Source organism: Dioscorea cayenensis, chromosome 1 (assembly GCF_009730915.1).
Source record: "Dioscorea cayenensis subsp. rotundata cultivar TDr96_F1 chromosome 1, TDr96_F1_v2_PseudoChromosome.rev07_lg8_w22 25.fasta, whole genome shotgun sequence".
In the NCBI taxonomy this organism is placed as follows: domain Eukaryota; kingdom Viridiplantae; phylum Streptophyta; class Magnoliopsida; order Dioscoreales; family Dioscoreaceae; genus Dioscorea; species Dioscorea cayenensis.
In genome coordinates this window covers 17,850,460-17,874,301 of record NC_052471.1, presented here as the reverse complement: position 1 = coordinate 17,874,301, position 23,842 = coordinate 17,850,460, and the positions used below count along the sequence as shown (strand labels likewise).

Genomic DNA, 23,842 nt, shown 5'->3' with positions numbered 1-23,842 from the left:
GTGAAAGCATAATAAAGAGGTTCAATGAAACAAATACATCCTAGGGTTCACAAATACTCAAGTACCCACTAGGGGTTTAGCTCTCCATGGAGCTAGCTACAATCAATGAAATCGAATATAAAAACAAAGCATCCATAGAAAAACCCCCTTGTTAGTCGTGGTGATGGTCTTGTGGAGAGTCCTCTACTCGTTGCAAGGGTCCTTTTGTCCGGCCAAGGATACACCTCGCCTGATCGGTGCTGACGAAAGCTCTCCCACTAACCTTCTTGCAAATGGTACGCAATGTCGGGGCCATAGAACCTCTCCAAAGCCCTAGCCAATACCTCTCAAAACCCTAGCCGCCGCCCTCTCTCAAGTTGGGGAAAAGATGGAGAAAAAAATGCTGAAATCGGTATTGAAATCGGCTTTTAAAGGGCTGGAATCAGGAATCCATTCACCCATGTGGATTTTTCACACGGGCGTGTAGAATTTCCACACGCCTGTGTGGATTCTCTGTTGTCCTGTTTTCTAGGCCAGCTGTAAATAGTGTTGCTACAGTATTTTTGCTATAGTGTTTTCTACAATACCCTGCTACAGTACCGCCCCTGAAATACTCCCGAATCCATACTTTCATCGAGGTAACGCAAACGGGCACACATTTACGTTGTGGATCACCTTGCTTCTTTAATAACGGACATGTTGGTGGAGATCTTGTTCTATATGCACAAGTCGGAATGCTTAAATGTGACTGCCCTTGTGCCCCTCCAAATAGTTGTGCTAACTCGAGTACGAGGTGGTTGGCACACATTCCTGCATCTGGAACCCGACCTATGTCTTCACATTTGAACCTTAGCAAGATCTCCTCCAAATTAGTGCATTACGACCCACATTGGCTTCTTTCTCTCATAATTGACCTCACAACCCTACCTGCATAAAAGTAACATAAATACACCCATATTAGCGTTAAAACCCGAGAAAAGTAATACTCAACACAAGGAAAGAACACTTCGTATTCTTATCGCACAAGCACTTATCATCCCCTGAACTCCTCATTAACCGTTTAGTGAAGTCTAGGCTCATGGGCTTGTTGTATAGGTTGCGAAGCTCACACGATCATGTGACAAGGTCATATGATCATGTTTATGACTAAAACATCATGAACATCACTCTCAAGGCCATCAGCACAAAATACAAGGGGTTTAGTGAAGCTCAACAAAATAGAAAAGATGTATGAGTTCTTATAAGTAAACACATGAAGCACAAACTTGCACAAACATAATAAAGGACAAAGATAACTAAAGTCTAAACAATAAAATAAAGAAAACTAATAATGAGAACAAAAGTAAATAAATCTAAAGAATCATGAGTGGGATGCTTGAAACATTGACGTCATCTTCTGGTGTTGCTGGTGTATCAAAAGAATGTTCTCATATAAGGGTAACAGTAGAAGATCAAAGCATTTTAGAGCAAGTTTTTCAGTCCTTCGTGTTATACCTGCAAATAAATCTTCAAAAGAAGTCAGTTAAGCATGAATTTGATGAGAACAGGGCTCCACGAGGGCGTGGAGGGCAAGCCAAACTCTTTTTTGGCCTTACTGGGCACTTTTCCAAGCCCCGTGGGTGTGTGGGCAGGCCACGCGCCCGCGTGGGCACGTGCTGGCCTCTGCCAGCCCGTCACGTGACCGCGTGGCCTGTGCCAAGCACGAGGGCGCAGTGTGCGCGAGTGCGTGAGCATGTGACTGTCCAGAGCACTTGGCCAGCCAGGTTGTGCACCCGTGCGCCCCAACCACGCGAGCGCATGGCTGGGGCCGCCTCGACCCAAGGGGCAGCAGGGCGCATGGCCCGCCCTACGCGAGCCCATGTGGCCCTATTGTCGCTGCATGCCAACCCACACGGGCGTGTGGGCAGGCCGCACGCCCGCGTGGGCGACCGACTCCAACAAACAATTTTCAAGCATTCAATAAGTGTCCAACATGATCTACTATGAAAAATTGCACACAAATACCATGAAAACACCAAGAAAATGGTTATAAAGAACATGGAAAGGATGGGAGGGAGTAAAAGCTTAACGGATCAAATCGAAGAAGAAAACTCATTGTAAACTCCGGCAAATCACCTCTAGTCCTCCAAAGAGTTGAAAACAATTGGTTTTAGAGATCAAAACTTGAGTTTTATAGCAGTGAAGGGTGGAAGATGAAAGGGTTCTTTGAAAATGGAAGATGATGAATACTACCCCTTCACATTCTTATAGGTACATGAGGGTGTGGATTTTCCACTTCCCCACGTGGGTACTATACACGACAGCGTGGAAATTCCATTCGGCCGCGTGAACTGCAAAATTTATACAGATAGTTCACTGAGCTCCCAAAAGTCCCAATTACAACCAATTTTTCGACAATTAACATTAAAATCACCCTGAACCATGTCATACACATGAAAAATAATTCACAGCGGCGAAAAATTTCATGAAAAAACCAGCATACATCAGAAATTGATCAAGGCACACACTCATGAGTTTATTACTACAGGAAGTAAATTTTAAGTCTAAAAACTAACTAAAAGCTTGGGTTGCCTCCCAAGAAGCGCTTGTTTTACGTCACTAAGCTTGACACACCTCTTCCTTACCTTATGGAGGCTTAAAAAGAGTGTGTTCCTCCCGACTAGACATTGCATAGCTACTTCCTTTAAACCAAAAATCAACTTGCCAGGATGAAGTATTTGTTGGAGAGTCCAACCATCTTATTTTTAGCCTCCAAGGAAACAATTTGGGTTAATTATCCAAGCTTAGCAGGTGGGTCATTGGATGGCTTCAATCTCCTACCCACATCTTCTTCCCTTCCAAAAATCTCTTTCTTGCATTGTAAGGGCGTGTTTGGTTCGCCGAAGTGAAGGCCGAAGTGACTGAAACGGTGAGTTCCACTTGACTTCCTTGTGTTTGGTTCACCGAAGTGGTTGCCAAAATGAGGATTTGATGACTTCCAAACTCAGCCACTTCCCCATTTGACTTCGGAATAAAAAACCACGAAGTGGGATTTGAGGGATTTGAGTTCCCTCACATGGTGTCACGTGTGTGGCTTGGTATTACCTCCCGACTTTTCCCCTTCCCCAGATTCCACTTTGGCTCTCGTGCTAGGGTTTCCATCCTATCCTTGCCATCTCGATCTCTCCATCTCCTTCTTCACCCGATCGTCTCCATCTTCACCCGAGCGTCTCCGTCTTCACTCGAGCATCCACGTCTCTCTTTGGCCGTCTACTTCGCCGGATCATCCTCGGGTGTATCCCTGTTCGTCATCCCTTCAGATCCAACTTGGTAGACATCTTTCCTCGAAAATGGGTTTGAATGATGGACTTTGGGATTTTCTTTTTCTTATTTGTTTTCCTTTTTCTTGTCGTTGCTTGTAGCTTGTCTTTTGTTTTTGATTTTTTTCTTTAGTGGTTTCATTCCAGTTTTCACAAGCCTATCATCTATGATTCATGTGTGTCTACTGTATTTTAAAGTTGTTTTCTCTCGGATCCCTTGTTTTCTCGCAAATCGCAAGCATGTCTTATTAATGTATTTAATTATTTTGTTTAGGTTTTTTCCTTGTTTTGATTTAGCTTTTTTTAGTGCAGATCTTCAATTTTAAGCTTAGATCTACATTTTATTCAGTTTTTTTGCTTATTTTGTTTTATTTCTCTTTCGATCTCCATATATTGAAATTTTTTCCCTTAGATTTATTCTTACATTTTCATGCGGATCTTGAAAGCATGAATTTTTCCTCATAGCTTGTATTTTTGTAATTTTTTATTTTTTTCCTATATTTTCATAGTTTTCCTAGATTCTCTGTTAAATTTTTCCTATTGGTATTTTTCTTGGTTTAGTTTTTAAATTTTGTAAATCATGCCTTCCTCTATGTCTTGATTGTTGTATTTTTCATTGAGCTGGTGATGTATCCTTGGTTTTTTTTTTATTATTTTGTTATGCTTGCATAAAGAAATCATGTATGCATTGAAATCTTAATTCTTCAATTGTTTCGTTATCCATCTACACTCACCATAACATATCATGCATGCACTTAAGTCTGAATTCTTATTTTTGTTTTTTTATGTTATGTCAAGCATGCCTTGCCTTTGTCTTTCATTAGTATAGTTTTAGATGAACAGTTGATCCAACCTTGGTTTATCTTTATTTTTTAAAGCTTGCATAACATACCATGTATGACTTAAATCTTGTATTCTTCCCTTGTTTTGATATACATATACACTCACCATTTAATAGACATGTTTATTTGCCTTTTCTCGTATGTTGTCATCTTGTTAATTATCCTTTGTAGCTAATGTCATTCATTCTTTAGTTTTTATATTCTGTGAAGCATGCCTTGCCTCTATCTTTCACTAGTATAGTTTTAAATGAACTTAATCTTGCATTCTTCCCATGTTTGGTTGCTTTTTTCCTCATGATGTCTCCTTGTTATTTATCCTTTCAAACAAATGTTATTCATTGTTTAATTTTCAATTCTGTGAAGCATGCCTTGCATCTGTGTTTCATTATTGTATTTTTCAATAAGCAGTTCATCTAACCTTGGTTTATCTCTACTTTTTAAAGCTGGCATAACATATTGTATGAAATGAATCTTGTACTCTTTACTTGTTCTAATGTACATTTTCACACATGAATTAATGAACATGTTTGCTTGCTTTCTCTGTTATGTTGTCACCTTGTTAATTATCCTTTGGTTTTTAAAGCTTGCATACCATAATGTATGTACTGCATCTTTTATTCTTCACTTGCTTAGTTGTTTAATTCTATTAGGCATTCCTTGCATGTATGTTTCATTATTGTATTTTTTAAAGATTGGATAACTAGTTTGATGTGCTGATTCTTGTATTCTTTACTTCTTTTACTTTACATTTGTCCTTACATTCTTGTATTTTTTAAAGCTTGCATAACTAGCATGTATAGGCTGATTCTTGTATTGATTATCCCTCTTATGTTGTCACCTGCGTAATGATCCTTTGCATCTAAAATTCAGTTATTTGTTACCAAAGCATGCCTTCCCTCTATTTATGATTGATATATTTTTTAATGTGTTGGTGATATAATCTTACTTCAGTTATTTGTTCGTATTTTACTGTTAATATGTGACTGAATGTTCAAGATACTTATTCTTTTAGTAAACTGTATATAATCCCATTACTAAAGTTATTCAACACTTCACCATTCTTAGTAGATGGATAATTGGACCCTTAATGAGCGGGCGAGACCATTGGTTGCTGCTTTCACCACCATGGTTGTTGTTATTGCATGCCTATTTGAGGACATGCATGTTAACAGGCCCGGTAAAAGTAAAGAACCATCACTACTGCGTGACATAACTAGGAAAAAGCACATGGAACGCATTTTGAGGGGTGGATGTGACTATGCCGTTAGTTACCTTAGGATGGACGTAGGACCATTCTTGCATCTTGCTTCTATTTTTCGTGACAAGCATCTACTTGTCGACACCGGACATGTGTTAGTCGAGGAGCAATTAGTTATTTTTTTACATGTAGTCGGGCACAACACACAAAACAGGACCATAAGAGTTGAGTTTTTATGATCTGGTGAAACAGTCAGTCGGTATTTCAACAATGTCCTTCGAGCAATCTGTGCCATCCGTGATGACTTTGTTCATCCTCCCAATGGTACATGTCATCCTGAAATTGAGTCAAATCCAAATTGGTACCCTTATTTCAAAGTAAGTGTGTTGTTAAATGGTAATGTAAATTAGCATGATATCCTTAAATCACTTTTGTCAATTTTCCATTAATTGTTCTTCCATGTAGGACTGTATAGGATTATTAGATGGAACGCATATTGATGCGTCCGTCCCTGCTAATGAAATACCACGGTTTCGTGGTCGTAAAGGGCCAACCCAAAATGTCCTCGCGGTGGTGAATCCTGACTTGCAATTCACATACGTGTTGGCGGGTTGGGAAGGATCCGCCAATGATTTCACTATTCTAAGAGATGCGTTATCGAGACCACAGCCTGAAGGGCTAAAAGTGATAGACGGTAGGATAAGTTGCAATAGTCCACGTAGCTAGTAACCCAATAATAATTAACATATTTTCTTTAATTGCAGGCAAGTACTATTTGGTAGACGCTGGGTACACTACTATGAACGGTTTCATAGCACCGTACCGAGGTGTTAGGTACCATCTAAAAGAACACAGTGGAAGGCCAGCAACAAACCCAAAAGAATTATTCAACCTTCGACACTCCATGTTGCGTTCCCGTGTTGAGCGTTCTTTTGCAACACTCAAAAATCGTTTTAAGATTCTAACATCTCATCCCTTGTTTCCATTCAAGACACAGGTCAAGTTGGTCCTTGCGTGTTGTATTCTGCATAACTATATTGCAGGTGTCGACCCGAGTGACACAATTTTGCATGATGAAATAAACATGCTGTCGGATTCACCAATTTCCTCATCGCAGCCCCGAACACAACGGGAGCAACGTGAGGAAAATAGGCAATGGGTGGAGTTGAGGGACAAGATCGCGAATGACATGTGGAACTGTTACAATGGTTTCGCTTGAAGTCATTTATTTTCATACTTGTGCTGCCAGCTTATTTGGGTTTATATATGTTCTCTTTATTGTTGGTGCATATCATGCATTAATCATGACTGCATTTTCTTCTGTGTAACTATCTGTTGTGTCTAAACGATGGACAAATCACATTTTTATGTTGTATTGTTATTGTGCTTGCTAAATCTGCTGTTAGTTTACTTTAGGGAACATGTCTACATGTCTACATGTCCATCAGAATTGCATACTGCATTTTGATGATTTTTTCATGGCTTTATGATTGCACTGTGGTTTCTATATTGTAATTAACATGTCGTGCATCTCATGTGACTCAAGTACATTGTGCTTTTATTGTAGCCTTCAGTGTTTGCAGCATTTATTCTCAATGTTTTATGCATTGTCGTTAGTAATTTGCCATGAACTTTGTCTTTTCAGCAATTTTTACTGGTTTCTTAATTTTCTTCTTTAAAATTGTCAATATGTGATGGTTATTTACAGCTTTGTTAATGGAATTTGTTTTTCTTGCTTTCATTTTGAATGTACTGATCTTACTTTATGTTCATTTTTACAATGAATTTTGTCAATCTTCTGCATGCCCTGACTGGACTTCTGAATTTTTTTTTATGTGATTTTCCATTGTATATAAAACTCAGTATGCTGTGATTTTCGTTTTCACTAGAATCCCAAGAATCATGGCAAGTCTCGACCGCGCTAGTGATAGGGCCACTTCAAAATCTGGTACAAGCAAACGGGGTACACCTAACAAAAGATGGAAGACAGAGTACGATAATTACTTGATTCCATTACTTGTGGATCAAGTTTCAAAAGGACTTAAATGTGATAAGTCGTTTAAGAGGGAAGCGCTTATGCATGTCTGCACTTATCATGTTAATGTTAAGTTCAACACGGAATATACTCCTGAGAATGTGGAGAACCACTATAGAACATTGAAAGCGCGATATGCTGAGATAAAAAAAGTCAAAGACTTGAGTGGTGCAGGGTGGGACGATACCACAAAGACCATGATTCTCGAACCTGTTGTGGCGTTCACATACATAGAGGTAACATGTTTTAAATTTGATATAATTCACAAACAAGTAACCTAATTTTTATTACAATGCAGGATCACCCTGCTGCACGACCATACATTAACAAACCAATTGAAAACTATGAAGCCTTAAAGATTATTTGTGGAGAAGACTATGCAACTGCTTCCTATGCGACATCTATGTTTTCTGAGTTCGGAGATAGATCTGAAAATGAAGACAACAACCTTGATAATGGCGACACAACTCCACTAGAACATCCTAGTGACGATGACGACGATGACCATTCTGCCCCCCAAGTTGTTAGTAGTCCAGCTACATCATCGACCCCTAGATCGCAACGGTCAAATAGGAGCCAGAAAGGTCCATCAATGAGTGACCTCCTAGTTGTAGTGGGTGAAATGGCTGATGCCATTAAAAACCCAACCCACTGGACTGAGTACTTGTATACGAAGGTGATGGAGGTTGAGGGATTTGATGAGGCCGTGCTCGTTGATGTGTTTGACTATCTTCAATTACGTGAAGGACAGGCCAGGGGGTTCATGGCAAGGAAAATACCGCTGCGTGTGGAATGGATTAAGAATTATATGTCCAGGATGGAGTGAATTAGCAGGCTTTCCATATTGCCAACTATCTAATGTGCTAGACACCTAATTATCTGTTTTGTTATGTTTCATGCATTGTTTGCATCGCATGCATTGTTTTGTATGACACTATGTTTTCCATGTCAACGACACAGTATGACATGTTATCATCATTCCCATCCGCATATACTGACTCTTTTCATGTTTCATGCATTTCTTTCATGCAAGTTGCATCATGTTAGCTAATGGCATGCTTATCTACCCATGGACTTATTCTGATGTTATCTATGCCATATTATTATGTATGATGTGTGGTTCATTTCATTAAAACTACTAATTTATTCTATTCTTTTTTGTGCGTGTGTTTATTTTATTTTTTTTGCAGGCATGGTTGGTATGGCGATGATGAGTACAAGAGCTGTGACTATTTGCATAGAGGCAAGTCCCCTTAATAAAACCTAAAACCAAATTTGGTATATCAGGGGCAAATTGATCATGAGTAATCACTTTCAATTTGCGTACCATATCGTGCCCAATTGTGGTTTTTAGTTTCTATAATTACAATATCATTACCCTCGATATCCTCAATTCATTATATTGTGAATTCCCACTATATCTGTCAGCTTTGCATATTTTTGACCAGGTTTGCACATGAATTTTGTTGCTCTGTTGATGTTATCTCATGACTTGTTTTATTGTATACTGGGTCTCATTTTTCACAGTTACATCATAGTTAGTTATATTTTGTTGATCTGGTCACCTAGTGATTTGTTTTATCTATCATTTGTGTTTTTGTTGTGTTTGACAAATGAGGCGTGGCAATAAGGAGGCATTTATGCCACCATTGTAGCCTCCATGTTGATGTTATCCCATGACTTGTTTTATTGTACACTGGGTATCATTTTTCACAGTTACATCATAGTTAGTCATATTTTGTTACTCTCGTCACCTGGTGATTTGTTTTATCTACTATTTGTGATTTTGTTGTGTTTCACAAATGAGGCGTTGCAATAAGGAGGCATCTATGCCACCATTGCAGCCTCCCTGTTTGTGTACAATTTTATGTTTTCAATTCACAATAATAAAACAGTATGAGGATAGTTGGTAATGCCGATGAATATGCATTGTCACCCTTGTTACCTGAGCCACATAGGACAAAGCTCATCATTTTCGGCCACTTCAAGGTGATTATCTTTTGCAGGTTTGTTAATGTTATATTTGTGACTATATTGTACTATATATTTCAAGTAATTTTGTTTGTAACTTTGCTTGCAGGTTTGGTGGTTTATCTTTTGCAGGTTTGTTAATGTTATATTTGTGACTATGTTTTAGTGTATAATTTAAGTTATTTTGTTTGTAACTATGCTTGCAGGTTTGGTGGTTTATCTACTTCTGTTGGAAGTTCAAGAATGTTAACTTGTAAAGGCCAGCTGACCTTCATTTTGTATGATGTATTTTAAATGCATTGCAAGTTGTACAATATGTAAATATTTTTTTTTGGTAACAGTCGTGAGTGTTTGTAGTTTATTTCTGGACATATGATGCTGTCCACATGTTGTATGGATGCTGATTCATTTGTTGTGAATTAACAGGTTATACAAACTTGCAATTTTACCCATTTGGTCATTTGTTTCAATTTTTGTGATTAAAATGTTTGTTTCCATTTACTTAGAATTGATTTCTTGTCCTTATAAATATGCAGGTGGATATTTCCACTTGTGCATTTACAAAATCAGTATTATATGTATGTATTTATTTAATTTGACAATATTTTATATAATTGGATATAGCACTTGTACTTTTGTAGAAGAAAATTTAAAAAATAAATTAATACAAAATTATAAAATAATGGTCAAGAAATTATAAGAAACAGATAATTGGAAAATCATATTGTATAATGAAATAATTTAAAAAAATTATTTAAATTACAATTTAAAGATCATATTGTTAAAAACTAAAAAAATAATTAAAAAAATTATAGTATTATATATGAACTTTGGGGTTATAAGAAAAGAAAACAAAATTAATTCAATTAAAAATTGTATAGTTAAAATTATAATATTTTATAAGTAATTAATTAGCATTATAATATGTTAATAACCAATATTATATTTTTAAAGCATTTATAACCTATACAAAAAAAAAATGGGGTAACCTCACCCCCATCCCGAAGTGGTGATCATAACCCCACTTCGGTGTACCAAACACAAGTAACTAGTGAAGTGAGCTTTTCCATATTTTCACTTCCACCATCCAAACACCTGAAGTGGTTACTGAAGTGAAAATTTTCCTCTCAACCAAACACATGGAAGTCAAGACTTCCAGCTGAAATTCACACTTCCACCGAAGTGGTGTTTTCAGACTTCCCCCACTTCGGTGACTCACTTCCTAACCAAACAGACACTAAGAGTTGATCAATCCCAAAGAGAAATGCTTGTTCCATTACCTTGGGGTTTGCTTCTTCTTGTGTATTTTCAACTTGGAAGGAACATGACACTAGCAAATCCCATTGAAAATTTTCTTGCCCACAAGCATAATCTTCGTTCATGCAATCCAAATTCTCAAAATGGTATTCATCTTCTTTCTTCTCATTTTCTACACCAATGTACTCAATTTGCCCACCTTCTTCAATGTTGCTCATGGCCTCATCATATCCTGGAGACACTTGCCTTGCTTGTTCAAATTCTTCTTTTTCTTTCGCAAGCATGTCCAAGATCTCTCCTAATTGATGCTCAATGTTTTTTATGGAGACCTCGTGATAACTTAATGTGGCCTTAATATTTTGGAAACGGGCATCAATTGCTTCAATAAATCTTGGTAACACTCTTTCCAACCAAAGTACATCCTCTTCAAGCTTCTCATCCATCTGAAATTCTTCTTGAGGTGCTTCCCATTGTTATCCATCAATACCCCACGAGAGATTTGGGTAGCTCCTTTGATTTGGATGATAGTTGATGCGATATGGATTGTGATGTTGGTGAACATTGACAACTTGATCAAGTTTTCTAGTGAGGGCTTCAACCTGAAAATATAATTCTAAAAATGGATTAATCATCATTCAAGTTCCATGCAAGAAAAAGTAAATAAGACAAAATAAAACAAAATAGAATGGTGGAAGAAGATAGTGTGAAATAAATGAAAACAAAATAAAAACCGATGAGAATGATGGAAGAAAAGGAAAGTGTGGAATAGAAAAATAAAATGAAAAATGGATAAATGGTTAGAGTAACAAAGTCCTAGCATTCCCAATATCCTATTCCCCGGCAACGGCCCCAAAAACTTGACACATCCGAATATGCGTGTGAATCGCAAGTGCACGGGTGTCGAAGTAATAAAATACTCGGTGAGTCCGGTAGTCGAATCCACAGGGAATAGAAGTATTAGTATTAACCAATTCATAGTTATCTAGTCGAAATCAATGGATGTGATGAAATGAACTAATTGCAAGAGAATTAATAAGCAAGCAAATGGGCAAGAAAAACAAGCAAAGGAGACCTCAATCAATAAAGGTGAGGTACCCGGACAATGCTCTACCTAGGATCTAACATGAAGCTCAAGATTTACTAAATGCTTCTAAACTGAGTCTAATGAGTCAAGGTAAACGAAGAACAATCGGCCATTGCCTCCAAGCTACCGGTACTAGTCCCCTACAAGGTCCCGGTGGAGAAATCAGTCAATCTCAACACCTCACACCCCATATGACCGCATTACGCTCTAGGGACACCTAAGAGTGAAACCGATTACTAAAGATAGATAAAACCCTAATTCCCGGCAAAGGATCCCTAACCCCGTACAAGATCCTGGCGGAGAAATCTTTCAATCTCATGCCTCACACCAAATATGGTTGCATAGAGTCTAGGGAATACGGAGATGGGAAACACTCAATCGGAAGGGAAAGGGGACACTCCACTATCTCATGACTCACCCACTCAACCCTCTTTAACCTTGAAATTCTAACTCTAATGGAGACCTCTCTCTCATCAAAGTAATAAATCATGCAAATCCAATCAACCATAAGGATTAACAAAACTTGCAAGTAATGGGAATACAAGATTAAAACTCAAATCAACTCGGATTTAATAGAAACATAAAGAAAATCAATACAAAAACATAGATCCTAGGGTTCACATGTCAAAATACCTACTAGGGTTTAGCCCTCCATGGGGCAAGTTACAAAACAATGGTGAATACAATGAAAAGCAATGAAAACCATGAAGAAAAACCCCCTTGAATTCGTGATGATGGCCTTGATGTGTCGCCAAACGTCTTGAAGAATCCTCCTCCAAAGCTAGGTCGCCGAAGGCTCCCTCTATGCTATAACGGAGAGAAGATCAATCAAAGTTGGTGATGGATGCCCCCAATATCGCCAAAGACCTTCTTCAAAACCCTAGCCTCCTTACCTTCAAAGTGCTCGCGAAAAGCCTCACAAAAAGTCCCTCAAGAATAGGGCAAACGGCCTATTTAAAGCCCAAAATTGTGCATGTCACGTTCCCCCACGTGCCCATTTGGATTTTCCACGCGCCCGCGTGGGCTGCAGGAATTTCTAAGCGGGCACGTGAACAGTAATTTTGCTACAGTAAATTACTACACTGGTTTGCTACAGTGGTTTTCACAAAACGCGGTCCAAACACTCTTCTATTGAGGCCACATGTCCGGGCACACGTCCATGTGGCAGGCTATAAAAATTCTCTTCATTGGCGTATCTTTGAGAGGTCTTGCAATCTTCACAAAGAGAAGGAACATGAAGTTGTGGCTGCCTTTGTGCCCTTCCAACTAGTGAATTGACTTGAATTCTCTCGGAAGTTGGCACACATCTCCACGTTCATGAACTCCTCTCGTGTCTTGGTCCTTGAATTGAACAAGAACTCCCAACATTGTGTCTTTATAGCCTATCTTTGCTTCCTTTTTACTCTTCAAGGCATTGACAACCTATATGCATAAAAGAATACCAAATACACAATATGAGACATAAACCATGGTAGAAATGATGCTCAATTCATGTAAAACATATATAAAAATATGTCTACTCAAGCATTTATCAGTAGCCCTTTCTGAAGCGGCCGCTAAGGTGGCTTTCACACTTTCGAGGTGGCAGCTCTTTCTACCTGGGTGATAGCTTTCACTAATCCCATGAGATAGCTCTTTCTCTCATTAGGGCATAACTAGTATCCGACTTATGAGAGTAGCTTCAAACTTCATAGGTGGTAGCTCTTTCCACCCAAAATGCACAACTAAACAATATATCTATTTCTCTTATTTCTTTTCTTTTTCCATTTTTTTAGCAAAATAATACAAGAAACAAAACTAATTAGTTCCTTCAACATCAAACTTGAATTTCCAAAAGAGTTTCATGAGCGAGTGGTACAACAAGTGTCAATCGAGCAAAAATTCCTAGAAATTCAAGAACAAACTAGAACATGAAAACATTCAATGTTAAAATTCTTCTAAACTCAAGAATACACTCATTGCAACTATGGTGAACCGCCATTGGCTACGTAAGTATGTATGTCAATAAAAAATTATGTAAAGGACATGTGCAATGTGAACTCCCCGCCCCCAACACACACACACACTTAAGATGTCCATTGCCATCAATGTAAACATGCAAGCAAAATAAAAGTAATACAATTTGAAACAAATGTGGGAGTAGGCAATTGAAACAATACTGCCTTGACTCCTAGTGGTGCGTTTGATGGAGCTAATCCCTTAGGAGTGAAGTTCCAACGGGTTGTGAAGCACACACGGCCAAGTGTAAAACACCTTGACCGTGTACATGATTAGTTCTCAATTCCCATACTGACAAGACCATCTACATGCATACACAAGGGGGTTCAGTGAAGCTCAATAAACAAAAATGACTTGAGTATATAAAAGATAGAGCAATGAAATACAACTCGAGACAAAAATAAAAGATAAACTCAGAAGGAAGATCCTTTCAGAGTATACAAGTCCAAGATAAAATGTAAAAATAAAATACGAAAAATAAGAACAAAGAAGGTAAAGACGTCTCAAGTGTTGGTGTCAATTTCTGGTGCATTTGTTGCTGCTGCTGGTGAAGATGATACTGGTGCTGTAAAATAAATGAAGATCAGGCGAAGAAAAGAGAACGAGAAGCTTACCGACGAAATAATAATGAAAGAATAGAAAACGACCAGAAAACTCAAGTAACAACCCTCTAAAATGACGGTGAGAGGTCGGGAGAGTGCAAGGATACATTCTCAGAATGTTTGGGAGTGAAAAGATAAAAAGGCAAAATAAATTTATAAAGAGCAAACGCAGCCTTTCTGAGTTCTGTACATCCACACAGGCGTGTGGTAATTACCCACACCCGTGTGACTCCATAGGAGACACCCACAGGGGTAGACGCACGCCCCTGCGGTTTCTTGGGATGACACCCTATGCTTCTGAATGCATCCACACGGTCGTGTGGAAATTTCCCACGCCCATGTGCCCGACTCACAGGGGCAGACACATGCCCCTGTGTATTCTTTGTCCAACCCGAGAAATTCTTCTAAGTGTTTCACACGCCCTGTAGAAATTCTCCACGGGCGTGGATATTCACAAGGCCAGCTCATAGGTACACCCACACACCCCTGTGTATTCTCGTGATGGAGAAGAACTCTTCTGCAGATATCCACACAAGCGTGTGGAAATTATCCATGCCTGTGTGGTTATCACAGGATCATCCATAGGGGCGAGTCCACGCCCCTGTGTCTTCTTGGGAAAAATCTAAGTCTCTACAGAAGACGCACGTCCGTGCGGAAATTACCCATGGGTGCGTGACCGTCACAAGGTCGTTCACAGGAGCGAGTCCACGGCCCTGTGTCTTCTCGGGAAGAGCTCACAATAGAGACCCATGGCCGTGTGGAAATTCCACACGATTGTGTGTTTTCACTGGATGACTTAGAAAAACTGCTGGCTCTACAGAAAATTCCTGAACAGCTCAATACACTCGAAGTCTGCCCTATCATGCAAAATATACCAGGGAAAACACAACAAATTCTTTCAAATGACCAACAACTTCGCCATATACATTTAAGCATACGATAACACCAAATGATCCACAAGAAAAGCACAGCAAAAGCATCTAAAAGATCTAGACACCAACACTCAAAGCCTTATTCATGCAAATACTAACTAAAAACTAGAAAAACATTAAAAACATGGGATTCCTCCCAAGAAGCGCTTATTTTACGTCACTTAGCTTGACGCACCTCTTCCTTACCTTATGGGGGCTTGAAAAGAGTGTGTTCCTCCCGACCAGACATTGCATAGCTACTTCCTTTAAACCAAAAATCTACTTGCCGGGACGGAATACTTGTTGGAGAGTCCAACCATCTTACATTTAGCCTCCAAGGAAACAATTTGTGTGGGGAATTGTCCAAGCTTAGCACAGGTGGGCCATTGGATGGCTTCAATCTCCTACCAACATCTTCTTCCAAACCCAAAATCTCTTTCTTGCAATTTATGAGCTGATCAATCCGATAGAGAGATGCTTGTTCCATTACCTTAGGGTTTGATTCTTCTTCCATTTCAACTTAAAAGCAATATGTCTTCACTAAGCCTTCTTGCATCATTCCTTGCTCATAAATACACTATCCATTGAAGCAATCCCCACTTTGAAAGAAAGGTTCTTCTTGCATCCTCTCACTCTCTACAACATCATACCCATTCTGTCCTACTTCTTCATTGTCTTTCACTACCACATCATTTCTATAAGGAACTTGAATTGCTTGCTCAAATACTTTTTATTCCTTAGAAAGTGTGTCAAGTATCCCTCCTAATTAATGCTCAAGGTCTTTAAAGGAGGCTTCATGACATCTAAATGTGGTCTTGATATTTTGGACATAGACATCAGTATCTTCAATAAAATTAGCTAATAATTTTTGCAACTGAAGTGCATCCTCTCCAAGTAGCTCACCCTTTTCACATTCACCTTGCGGTGCTTACCAGTATTGTCCATCATTATTCCATAATGGGTTTGGGTAGCCCACTTCAATTGGATGATATGTGCTATAACATGAATTGCTCTTTTTTGTGAAGTAACAATTCTATCAACTTTTTATTCAGAGCTTCAACTTGAGAATATAGAGCAATGAGCGAATCAATCATCATTTAAGCTCTTTGCAAGAAAGAGTAAGACATGACAAAAGAAAACAAATGAGAATGATGGAAGAATAAGAAAGTGTGAAATAGAATGAATGATAAATGGCTAAAATAGCAAAGTGCAAAGTGTCTCTAAACACCTATTCCCCGGCAACAGCGCCAAAAACTTGACAATGCCCCTTACGTGTGACCCGCAAGTGCATGGGTTTGTCGAAGTAATAAATCCCAGGTGAGTGGGGTATCGTATCCACAGTGAATAAGGAATAGAAACACCAAGATTGCTACTTAACTAAGTGGAGGTGAATAACGATTGTGTTTATAAGATGTGATGTAAACAGATATAAAAGAAACAAGAATGAGAAGCACAAATAAATGACAGGAAAGGCAATTGATAAGAGTGGGGTACTCAGATATTGTTCCTCCTAGGATTATTGCTTCAAGTGCAAGACCAACTATTATGCCTCCTAATTGATGCTTAATGAGTCGTGGACATCCTTCAATACACGGCCCTAATCCTAAGGTCAACGGTGACTAACTCTACACTATGCCCTGGTGGATAAATCAAATAGTCTCAACACCTCGCACTGTGTAAAGTTGCAAGATGCTCTAGGGATTCCAAGTGATAAACCCTATTCCTATGTGTAGATCTAACCCTTTGGTCCAGGCGAAAGATCCCTATTCGCAATTAAGCCCTAAGTGCTAAAGTCACTTCAATGCTTCACTCCGTTGCTTGTGCAACTAAGCCTCAATGGAGGTTATCCCTTTTCCCTAGTGCCACTCTAAGGGAGAAATCATGCAACAAGCATTCAAGATTGAAACTCAATTAAAGACATCAATTAAGGAAAGTATAATAAAAAGTCAAGGATACAAAATCCAAGTATATACTAAGGGGTTTAGCTCTCCGTGGAGCAAGATACAATCAATAATGAAATCGAAAGTAAAAAACAAGTAATCCATAGGAAAACCCCCTCAGTATTCAAGTTGATGTTCTTGTGGAGTAGCCTCATCCTCTCCAAATGTCTTCTTGTCAAGCCTAAGGCACACCATGCCGAATCGGTGCTGACAAAAGCTCCCCCCATAACTATCTTCCAAGAGAATTACGGTGTCAAAACAGGAGAACCACTCTAAAAGTCTTGCCAAAACCCCTCTAAACCCTAGCCACCAGCCTCTCAAAAGATGGAGAAAAGATGAGACAAAGGATGCTGAAATCGGCTGAAAAACGGATTCAAATAGGCTGGAATCGGGCATCCACACGGGCCTGTGGATGTTCCACATACCCCTGTTGAATTTCCACATGGGCGTGTGGAATTTCCATACACCCTTGTGGATTCTCTAGAATTCTAATTTTCGGCCTGCTGTGAACGGTAACTACTACAGTACCCTAGCCAAAAAACACAACCGAATCCACTTTTATACCAGAGATCACGTCGCTTCTTCAATAAATGGGTTCATTGGTGAAGATCTTGCTATCATTGCACAAGTTGGGATGCGCAAATGTAACTGCCTTCGTGCCCCTCCAACTCATTGTAATGGCTTGAATACATGGAGGTTGGGACACATTCACATATCTTAGAGCCCCACTTGTGTCTTCGTATTTGTTGCTTTCAAGATTTCACCAAATAGTGCGTTCATGATCTACTTTTGGTTTTTTTTCTTAATACTTACCTTCACAACCCTACATGCGCAAAAGAACACAAATACACATGTATTAGCGCTTAAACCTGATAAAAGTAATGCTCATCACAAGGAAAGAATACTTCACATTCTTAACACACAAGCACTTATCGGAGGTGTGTCCTAGGCTTGACAAGGGAACCTTTGGAGAAGACGCGGCCACTCCATAAGAACATCGACATGAATACCGAGGGGGTTTTTCTATGGATTACATGTTTTTACTTTCAATTTATTATTGATTGTATCTTGCTCCATGGAGAGCTAAACCCCCTAGTGAGTACTTGGATTTTGTAAACCCTAGGATGTTATTGTTTCATTGACCTTTTATTATGCTTTCCTTCATTGATGTTTTTAATTGAGTTCCAATCTTAAATGCTTGTTGAATGATTTCTCCCTTAGAGTGACACTAAATTTGAGAGTCCATCTTGGTAGCCTTTGTGGATGAGTGACACACCATGAGGGTTAGACAATGTTAGATTGGAGAGGGTTGAGAGGGTGAGTCAAGAGGTAGTGGAGCGTCCCCTTTTCCTCCGTTATGATTTATCCTACCTCCACATTCCAAGAGTTCTTTGCGGTTATAGTAGAGTGAAGAACTAAGGATGAACTCCACTAGGGCTTAGTTACGCGAGCAACAGAGTGAAGCGTTGAAGTGATTTTAGCAACTGGGGCTTAATTGTGACTAGGGATTTTTCGCCTGGACCAAAGGGTTAGATCTACACATAGAAATAGGGTTCATCATCTGGAATCCTTAGAACGTCTTGCAACTTACACAGTGTGAGGTGTTGAGACTGTTTGATTTCTCCGCCGGGGCATAGTGTAGAGTTAGTCACGGTTGATCTTAGGTTTGGGACCGTGTAGTCAACGATGTCCATGACTAATTAAGCATTAATTAGGAGACATAATAGTTGGTCTTGCACTTAAAACATTAGTCCTAGGGGGAGCATTGTCCGAGTACCCTACTTCTATCGATTGCCTTTCCTCTCATTTTATCGTGCCTCTCTTTCTTATTTCTTTTAGTCTTTTCATATCAATCTTATTTACACCATCATTGATTCATTCTCATCCTAGTTAAATAGCAATCATTGTGTTTCTATTTACTATTCCTGTGGATACGATACCCACTCACCTGGGATTTATTACTTCGACAAATCCGTGCACTTGCGGGTCACAAGCAAGGGTCGTTGTCAATGCCCCTGTGTCTTCTCTGGATGGAAGAGAACTCTCTACAAGAAATCACAAAGGAGTGTGGATATTACCTACGCCCATGTGTAGTTCACAGGGTCATACACAGGGGCAGACACACGTCCTTGTGTCTTCTTGGGATAGAGCTTTGAACTTCTGCAGTGAAACACACACCAATGTGGAATTTCCACATGGGCGTGTGACCATCATAAGGTCATTCACAGTGGTAGACACACACCACTGTGTCCTCTCGGCATGAGCTCTAAATAAAAACACACGTCCATGTGGAATTTCCACATGGCCATGTGTTTTTTTTGGATAACTTAGAAAAATTTACAAACTTTGTAGAAAATTTCTGAACATTTACATCTATTCAAAGCCTGGCTATATTATGCAAATGTAACAAGAGAATCATGAAAAACATGCTCAAACGACCTGAATACTTCGTTACACACAATTAAGCATTCAAAAACACCAATAATCCATGAGAAAAATAACAAAAATAGCATGTAAAAGATCAAGACACCAACACTTAAGCTCTTATTCATGGAAGCACTAAACTAAAACCTAGAAAACAGTAAAGACTTGGGTTCTCTCCCAAGAAGCGCTTGTTTAACGTCACTTAGCTTGACATACCTGACCTTATCTCACGGGGGCTAATAGATGAAGGTTTCCCTCTTACCCATAACCTGAAAGCATGATGAACATAGTCTTTTGAACGTATAGGGGGATTTATCGAGTTTATTACCATACAAGGGTTCATCACCCTTACTCTGTTCTTGCACATCTCCATTAGCCTTAGGGCATTTCTTGTGGCGTCTTCTTGCTCACTTCATCTTTCAGATCATCTTCTTCATGATCCCCGGGGTAGGTTGCACCTTGTCCTCTAGACCAAACATCAAGACTTCTTCATTCTCCACTCCTTGATCTAGCACCCCTTCATATGGGTCCAGATTCATCATTTCCTGCACATATTCATCTATTAGTTCATCGGTAGTGTCAAGAAAGTAAAGTGTATCATCAAAGTCTAGAGAACATCTCATGAATTCATGAGGCGATATGTAAGCTTGTCATCCCTAACTCCTAAAGTGTGCAAGAAGGGCCTTCTAAGGATCAATGGGACATCGACATCCTCATCAACATCTAACACTATGAACTCTACAGGAAATATATAGTTGTCAATGTTTACAAGCACGTCTTCCATGATGCCCCTCGGGTGTCTAACCATTCTGTCCGCCAATTGTAATGTCATCCGAGTGGGCCTAGGCTCTCCCAAGCCTAGCTTTCGGAAGAATGTATAAGGCATGATGTTGATGCTAGCCCCTGAGTCCACCAATGCCTTTTCTTCACCCATGTTACCAATGTTGCATGGAATGATGAAGCTTCCTGGTCCTTCTCCTTGTTCGGCATATTCTTTTGTAACACCGCCGAACATGAAGTATCTAAGATCACAGATGCACTTTCTTCCAACTTCCTCTTGTTGGTCAAGAGGTCCTTGAGAAACTTTGCATACCGAGGTATTTGAGACAATGCCTCCACAAATAGGATGTTGATGTGCAACTGCTTGAATAGACCTAGAAACTTCTTGTATTGTTCATTATTTTGGTCATTCTTTAATCTTGAAGGATAAGGGATTCTTGGCTTGTAAGGTGGGGGTGCCACCTCTTTTCTTTTTGTTCTCTCCTCAACCTCTATGACCTCGGGTGCTACAATATCGGTCTTCTCGCTCGGAAGCCTACCCTCAACCTCATGATCACTTCTCAAAGTGATCACTTTCACATGTTCTCTTGGATTTGTTTCGGTGTTACTAAGCAATCTTCCTTGAGGTCTCTCCGATAATGACTTCGTAATTTGCCCCACTTGATTCTCTAAATTGTGCAATGATGAAGTGTGGTTGCGAAGTGTAGCTTCGACCAACTGAAACCTTGTATTCGATGATTGGACGAATCTGGTCAAAGCCTTCTCTAAATCAGTCATCTGGTTTTTCAACCCTGAAACTCAGTTCTCAATATTTGGGGCTTGTTGTTGTTGTTGGAAACCGGGTGGTGCCATTGTCTTCTGTTGCATTTGATTTCTCCGTAAAAGATTAGGATGTCTCCTCCAACCTGAATTATAGGTGTTGCTATATGGATTTCCTTTGTTTTCCATTGTATTACCCACAAGATCCACTTGTTCTATCGAGTATGTCCTCTCCCACACCCTGTGCAACTAGTCACAGCCGCCACTCTATTAGAAGTTAGAGTATCTAACTTCTTGCTCAATGACTCTACTTGGGCCGCCAATGAAGTAAAAGTGTCAATCTCATGAAGTTTGGCTACCTTCTTTCTGTCTCTAGTGTTCCACTGATAACTGTTCATAGCCATTTCTTCAATGAGATGTCAGCCTTCTTCGGGGGTCTTGCTCCCTAAGGTACCTCCTGCTGCAGCATCAAGTAACTGTCATGTGCTCGTGTTCAACCCATTATAGAATGTCTGAATGATCATCCACTTGGGGAACCCATGTTGAGAACATTTCCGCAGGAGCTCCTTGAACCTATCCTATATCTCAAACAGAGACTCCAATTCTGTTTGCACAAAAGAGGATATTTTATTCCTAAGCTTTGCAGATTTTTCGGGAGGAAAATATCGGGTAAGGAAATCTTCTACCATCTCCTCCCATGTAGTGATTGATGCTCTAGGTAATGAATGTAGCCATTGCTTCGCTCTTCCTTTCAAGGAAAATTGGAAGGCCCTGAACTTGATAGCATCATCCGTAACACCATTGATCTTGAGCATGTCATACACTTTCAAAAAGTTCTCTATATGATTGTATGGATCCTTATTTTCCAAACTATTAAACTGTGCTAACTGCTGTAATATTTGGATGAATGCTAGCTTAAGCTCAAAATTCTGAGCTGTAATCGGTGGCCATACAATGCTAGATTGTGTGACCAAAACTGAGGGTCTGGCATAATCAGACAATGTCTTCTGCTGCTCATTCTGTTCTGCCATATCCGACCCTTCACCTTCTACCTCAACTTGATTTGTCTATTCTTGTACAGATTTTTTACCCCTTCTACGAAGTGTTTGTTCAAGTTCAAGATCACCTTCAACCAATGTCTAAGGGTTCCCTCGGGTCATAACCTGGAACTGCTACAAAAGAAACAAAAACAAATCAGAATGATGGAAGAATAAGAAAATGTGAAATAGAATAAACTGTTAATAGCTAAAATAGCAAAGTGCAAAGTGTTTCTAAAACTCCTATTCCCCGGCAACGGCGCCAAAAACTTGACAACGCCCTTTTGGGTGTGTACCGCAAGTGCACAGGTTTGCTGAAGTAATAATACCCCGGTGAGTGGGTAGTTGAATCCATAGGGAATAGTGATTAGAAATAGAGATTGCTATTTAACTAGAGTAAAGATGAATTGATAGTGATGTGAAAACAAATCAATACAAATAGAAATAAGAAAAGAAGAAGGAGGAGCAAATAAAAGATAGGAGAGGTAATCGACGATAAATGGGGCACCCAGACATTGTTCACCCTAGGACTATTGTTTCAGGTGCGAGACCAATTATTATGTTTCCTAACTAATGTCTAATGAGTCATGGAGGTCCTTAAACACATTGTCCCAAACTTAAGGTCAACCATGACTAACCTTACACTATGCCCCGGTGGAGAAATCTCTCAGTCCTAATACCTTACACTGTGGTAGGTTGCTTTAAGCTCTAAGGATTCCTAGTGATAAACCCTATTCCCTAAATATATCTAACCGTTTGGTGCAGAAAAAAGACCCCAAGTCACATTTAAGCCCCAGATACTAAGGATTACTTCAACACTTCACTCTGTTGCTTGCACAACTAAACCACAGTGGAGTTCGTCTCTTAGCACTTCACTCTATTGTGACCACAAAGAACTCTTAGAATGCGGAGGTAGGCTAAATCACAACGCAGGGGAAAGAAAATGTTCTTCTACCTCTCAACTCACCATCTCAACCCTCTCCAATCTAGCATTGTCTAATCCTCATGGTGTGTCACTCATCCACAAGGATTACCAAAATGGATTCTCAACCCTAGTGTCACTCTAACGGAAAATCAACTCAACAAGCATTCAAGATTCGAACTCAATTAAAACATCAATTAAAGAAAGCATAATAAAAGGTCAAAGAAACAACATTATCCTAGGGTTTACAAGTCCAAGCACCCACTAGGGGTTTAGTTCTCCATGGAGCATGATATAATCAATAATGAAATCAAAAGTAAAAGGATGCAATCCATGAATAAAACCCCCTTGGTGTTCATGTCGATGGTCTTGTGGAATCGCCGCGTCTTCTCCAAAGGTCCCCTCGTCAAGCCTAGGGCACACCTCGCCAGATCGGTGCCGATGAAACCTTCCCCAATAACTCTCTTCCGAAGAAAACGCGATATCGAAGGCTGTAAATGTCTCCAAAAGCCTAGCCAAAGCCTCTCCAAACCCTAGCCTTGGGTGCCTCCAAAGGTGGAGAAAAGATAGCCAAAAAATGAAAAAAGGGATTCTGAAATCGGGCTGAAATCGCGACTTAAATAAAACTTACTATAATACAATATATAGTGGTTATTGAGAATCAATACCATACAATGAATATGTAGCAGTTATGAGCCATTGTATTATTTTTAACATATTTAACGATTGTTACAACCATTGTATATTTGAACATATGTAGTGATTTTTTACAATGGCTTTGGTCAAATATAACATTGAAGCGTA

General features: G+C 39.4%; 1 protein-coding gene and 1 non-coding gene across 2 annotated transcripts; both read left to right on the top strand.

The window, feature by feature from the left end:
- Positions 1–7,220: 7,220 nt before the first annotated feature.
- LOC120256443 lies at positions 7,221–9,581 on the top strand. The gene is made up of 5 exons (XM_039264142.1): positions 7,221–7,589; positions 7,652–8,112; positions 8,544–8,596; positions 9,434–9,456; positions 9,531–9,581. The coding sequence occupies exons 1-5, from the start codon at positions 7,221–7,223 to the stop codon at positions 9,579–9,581; spliced, it is 957 nt and encodes a 318-aa protein (XP_039120076.1).
- A 12,032-nt stretch (positions 9,582–21,613) lies between these two features.
- Positions 21,614–21,720, top strand: LOC120268249. Its single transcript, XR_005538889.1, has one exon. It is a non-coding gene; the product is annotated as a small nucleolar RNA R71 (small nucleolar RNA).
- Positions 21,721–23,842: the final 2,122 nt, after the last annotated feature.

Excerpts from the sequence above, each read along its gene's own strand:
- LOC120256443 (XM_039264142.1), top strand. The coding sequence starts at position 7,221 with ATGGCAAGTCTCGACCGCGCTAGTGATAGGGCCACTTCAAAATCTGGT. Across the intron at positions 7,590-7,651 it reads TGGCGTTCACATACATAGAG|GATCACCCTGCTGCACGACC; the intron begins GTAACATGTTTT and ends ATTACAATGCAG. Across the intron at positions 8,597-9,433 it reads CTGTGACTATTTGCATAGAG|GTTTGGTGGTTTATCTTTTG; the intron begins GCAAGTCCCCTT and ends CTTTGCTTGCAG.